Source organism: Notothenia rossii (genome assembly GCF_949606895.1).
Source record: "Notothenia rossii genome assembly, chromosome: 5".
In the NCBI taxonomy this organism is placed as follows: domain Eukaryota; kingdom Metazoa; phylum Chordata; class Actinopteri; order Perciformes; family Nototheniidae; genus Notothenia; species Notothenia rossii.
In genome coordinates, this window is record NC_136903.1 from 92,833,672 (window position 1) to 92,839,298 (window position 5,627).

Here is a 5,627-nt window from a genome sequence, read left to right on the forward strand (position 1 = left end):
CACATGTTGATGAAGAAGAGACATGAAGAAGAGGGGACACATGTTTATGTAGAAGAGGGGACACATGTTGATGAAGAAGAGACATGAAGAAGAGGGGACACATGTTTATGTAGAAGAGACATGAAGAAGAGGGTACACATGTTGATGAAGAAGAGACATGGAGAAGAGGGGACACATGTTGATGTAGAAGAGGGGACACATGTTGATGAAGAAGAGGGGACACATGTTGATGAAGAAGAGGGGACACATGTTGATGAAGAAGAGGGGACACATGTTGATGTAGAAGAGACATGAAGAAGAGGGTACACATGTTGATGAAGAAGAGACATGAAGAAGAGGGGACACATGTTGATGTAGAAGAGGGGACACATGTTGATGAAGAAGAGGGGACACATGTTGATGAAGAAGAGGGGACACATGTTGATGAAGAAGAGGGGACACATGTTGATGAAGAAGAGGGGACACATGTTGATGAAGAAGAGACATGAAGAAGAGGGGACACATGTTGATGAAGAAGAGACATGAAGAAGAGGGGACACATGTTTATGTAGAAGAGGGGACACATGTTGATGTAGAAGAGACATGAAGAAGAGGGGACACATGTTGATCAAGAAGAGACATGAAGAAGAGGGGACACATGTTTATGTAGAAGAGACATGAAGAAGAGGGGACACATGTTGATGAAGAAGAGACATGAAGAAGAGGGGACACATGTTTATGTAGAAGAGACATGAAGAAGAGGGGACACATGTTGATGAAGAAGAGACATGAAGAAGAAGGGACACATGTTGATGTAGAAGAGACATGAAGAAGAGGGGACACATGTTGATGAAGAAGAGACATGAAGAAGAAGGGACACATGTTGATGAAGAAGAGAGGACACATGTTGATGAAGAAGAGGGGACACATGTTGATGAAGAAGAGACATGAAAATATATATTTTCTAAATGACTGTTTTTGTTCTCCCTCGAGGGTTCACTCAATCAAAACAATAAGTAAAGATGATGTCATGACGCAGCGTGGCATCATGGGAGTTTGTGTTCACCCCACTGGTGGAATTTGAAAATGGCGGTTGCTCACAAGTGTCTAAATGAGACGACTAGACGTCAACAAGCCTTTCAACGTGCCGCAATTGAAAGTCTTTTAAAGGTGGAAGCGTTTTAAAGCTTGTGTCCGGGCCGTTCTCTCCATGGTAAAGACCACATGCATGTAAAGAGGTAGCTAGCAGGGATGCCAGCGATTATTCGAATATTCGTTACAGTCTCCATAATCGAATATTATTTTAAAAAATCGATTTTATTTATATATTTTTTTATTATTATTTATGTTTTTCTTTTTTTTTCTGGCTTAGTTTCAACCAAAATATAGACCAATGCTAATAATAGTAATAGTATTAATAATTGTAAATGGCCATCGGTCACACCACCAGTTTGTTTTACTGTGAACTTGAGAGCGCAGACTGCTGCTGCGCTACACACCGCCCCCCCCCCCCCCCCCTCTCCCTCACACGTGCGACTCTAAAGATGAAATAGCGGCAGATAAAGCTCTGCGAAAAGACGTTGGTCTGTCGCAGCTCAACCTCAACAATGCGTTCGCATTTGAGTGCGAAGCACGCCGAAGAGGTTAGAGAGAAAGACGCAGCGCTGCTGCGCATAGCGCGTCTCCAAATAAAGGCAATGGCACTTTAGAAAAGAACAACAAATAAAGCAACATGTTTTCCTCGCAGCGCGTTAAAACAAGCGTTGCCCAAAAGGAATGGAGAGAGAAGTGGGAACCATCGACTGAGGCTTAGGGTGGACAGGAAGTGAGGAAAGTCTGCAGGTTATAACAGAGCGGGTGAGATGAAGGTGATGAAGACGATGACGTGTTTCCATCAGCACCTGTGGTGTGAATCAGACCTCCCATGATGCACTGGGGCTATAGATAGACTCTTGATGGTGGAGGACACGCTGGTGTTAAAGTGAATTGAAGAGAAACGTCTAAACACCTGGTTTCTGATGGTCTCCTTCCGGGACATGGACTTCATTTAGCTCTGTGGTTAATAACCAACATGAGTCCAGCCTTTCTTTTTATTGATCATACCCTCTGTGTGAGACATGTCTCTCACTCTGTGTGAGACATGTCTCTCTTCTGCAGGTTAAAGAATCTGCATCTTCTGCATTGCTACACAAAGGATCATGTGTGTGTTGGAATATCTAATGATGTTGTAAATGGATTTAGGAAGGTCGGTGGTTTCCCTCATTTATATTTCATATCTCGTTCTGCAGGTTTCTTGTTTTGTGGCTCTCAAGAAAAGAAAGAATATTACATTAAGTGTAAATACTGTCCAGCCACTTTGTGAAGCTACCCCATGGAAGTGAAATCCACCCAGGTTCACATTAGAAGATGGAAACAGCGTTTCTAAGATGAATTCTCAAATGAAGAGTGAACGTCTGGATCCTTCCTCCTTAACATGTTCTCTCTGACTGCAGTGTGTTATTCTGTTCTTTGTTTCTTCTACACGGTGACATCACTTTGGAACACTGCGCTCCTATTGGCTAGCGTTCTACGTGATGAGGGCTAAAGGGGCGGGACATCTGTAAGGAGCTTTAATAATAATAATAATAATAAGATATTGTGTTCTGTGTTGCAGCCGACCAGCGAGGAGGACCTCTGTCCCATCTGCTACGCTCACTCCATCTCTGCAGTCTTTAAACCCTGCTCACACAAGTCCTGCAAGTGAGTCACACACACACACACACACACACACACACACACACACACACACACACACACACACACACACACACACACACACACACACACACACACACACACACCTATAGACAGGTGTGTGGAGTATTTTCACATACAGCACTGACAAGCAAGTGTGATTACCTGTCTGAACAAACAGCTGTGTGTGTGTGTGTGTGTGTGTGTGTGTGTGTGTGTGTGTGTGTGTGTGTGTGTGTGTGTGTGTGTGTGTGTGTGTGTGTGTGTGTGTGTGTGTGTGTGTGTGTGTGTGTGTGTGTGTGTGTGTGTGTGTGTGTGTGTGTGTGTGTGTGTGTGTGTCAGCTGTTTGTTGTGCTGATGGTGCAGCAGAGCTCATTCCTCTGTTTCATATTTCATGATCTCCAGAGGATCTTGATGTAGCTCAGACTGCAGCTGTATGGATCTCTGATGGAAACCTTCTCCTTTGTTTACTATAATAACAATAATAACAATAATAACAATAATAACAATAACCCTGTTGTTTCTGCAGAGCGTGCATCAACCAGCATCTGATGAACAACAAGGACTGTTTCTTCTGCAAAGCCACCATCACCGGGGTGGAGGACTACAGCAAGCCCTGCTAACACACACACACACACACACACACACACACACACACACACACACACACACACACTCAGTTTCTCTCAGCGTGTGTTAGGGCCGCTGGAGTTACAATGTTTAAAACATGAAGGAGATATTCAGAGATAAAAGTGTCGTATTTACTGAGACTTAAAATAAATATTCTCTGAGATGAAATCCTGAATTAATGAGCAAATAACTTTCATAATGTCTGATATGAAAGCTGTTTCATAATTACACTCAGAACATTGGGTCCATTAACAAGTAGCTACACTGCGTCCCACTTTAGAAGAGACATGATATATGTTCATTTTTATTTTGTCAAAGTTTAAAGTCCGACATAAAAAGACAAACATTTATTGAATATTCTTGGAAAATAACTCAAAAAACTCAAAATGTAATGAGAAAGATGTGAGATTAAATTGAGTAAATTCACACAAAAAGACTAAAGATGTTTGTTATTTGTATGATGTCAATTAACAAGAACAAGTTAAATAAATTACGACCTTTAAAAAGACACACACTGACTTCAAAGAGACACAACATGACTTCAAAGAGACACAACATGACTTCAAAGACACACAATGACTTCAAAGACACACAATGACTTCAAAGAGACACAACATGACTTCAAAGAGACACAACATGACTTCAAAGACACACAATGACTTCAAAGAGACACAACATGACTTCAAAGAGACACAACATGACTTCAAAGACACACAATGACTTCAAAGAGACACAACATGACTTCAAAGAGACACAACATGACTTCAAAGACACACAATGACTTCAAAGAGACACAACACGAACACAAATATACAGAAGCTGTCGACAAAATTCCTGATTATATAATCTCAGAGAATATTCACTTTACTTTCTTATAATTTCACACTTTAGTGAGTTTAATAAAAACACTGTCCTCTGGTCCCAAAGTTTGTTGTTGTTGTTGTTGTTTACACTTCACCCTCAGTGTTTATGCTGTGTGTTTTTATTTTATTTGTGAACTTCCTGTCTCTCGAACAGACTGAGGTAAAAATGTCTGATTCATTATTTCAATAAAGGTTTGGAAATGACACTAAAAATGAATGCTGACGAAAAAGAGTTAAGATTATTATAAAACATATCTGTGCTGTTTGTATTATTATTATTATTATTATTATTTATTGTATTATCATAGCTCATGTAAACACTGAAGCCGTGACCTATAATAAAAATAACCCTAATAATAATAACCATAAAGAATAGTGTTTTTTCTATTTTAAATTGAGGTTACATTGAAGTGACTGGTAGCTCTATGTACTGAGAAAACAGAACACACACACACACAGACACACACACACACCCACACCCACACCCCCACACACACACACACACACACACACACAATCAAAAAGATTACAAGGAGACACACAATGACTATAAAAAGACAGAATGACTTCGTGTTCTGCTCTCATCGACCAGTGGAAAAATAAATCTCCTGTTCCAGAAATACACTGAGTGTCCTTCAGAGAGTACTCAGATTGTGATCTTGAGTGAAAGTAGAAGTACTCAGATCTTGTACTGACTTCAAAGAGACACAAGATGACTTCAAAGAGACACAACATGACTTCAAAGAGACACAACATGACTTCAAAGAGACACAACATGACTTCAAAGAGACACAAAGAGACACAACATGACTTCAAAGAGACACAAGATGACTTCAAAGAGACACAACATGACTTCAAAGAGACACAACATGACTTCAAAGAGACACAACATGACTACAAAGAGACACAAAGAGACACAACATGACTTCAAAGAGACACATAGAGACACAACATGACTTCAAAGAGACACATAGAGACACAACATGACTACAAAGAGACACAAAGAGACACAACATGACTTCAAAGAGACACATAGAGACACAACATGACTTCAAAGAGACACAAAGAGACAACATGACTACAAAGAGACACATAGAGACACAACATGACTTCAAAGAGACACAACATGACTTCAAAGAGACACAACATGACTTCAAAGAGACACAACATGACTACAAAGAGACACAACATGACTTCAAAGAGACACAACATGACTTCAAAGAGACACAACATGACTACAAAGAGACACAACATGACTTCAAAGAGACACAACATGACTACAAAGAGACACAACATGATTTCAAAGAGACACAACATGACTACAAAGAGACACATAGAGACACAACATGACTTCAAAGAGACACAACATGACTTCAAAGAGACACAACATGACTTCAAAGAGACACAACATGACTTCAAAGA

At 40.3% G+C, this 5,627-nt stretch overlaps 1 protein-coding gene across 1 annotated transcript in view; it reads left to right on the forward strand.

Moving 5' to 3' along the window:
- rnf123 (ring finger protein 123) overlaps positions 1 to 4,422 on the forward strand; it is a 99,857-nt gene extending 95,435 nt beyond the window's left edge. The window contains exons 28-29 of the mRNA XM_079680632.1: positions 2,633 to 2,718; positions 3,242 to 4,422. Coding sequence (XP_079536758.1) covers positions 2,633 to 2,718; positions 3,242 to 3,335 — 180 coding nt within the window. The 3' untranslated portion in view covers positions 3,336 to 4,422. The remainder of the gene's footprint in view (positions 1 to 2,632; positions 2,719 to 3,241) is intronic.
- The last annotated feature ends 1,205 nt before the right edge of the window (positions 4,423 to 5,627 follow it).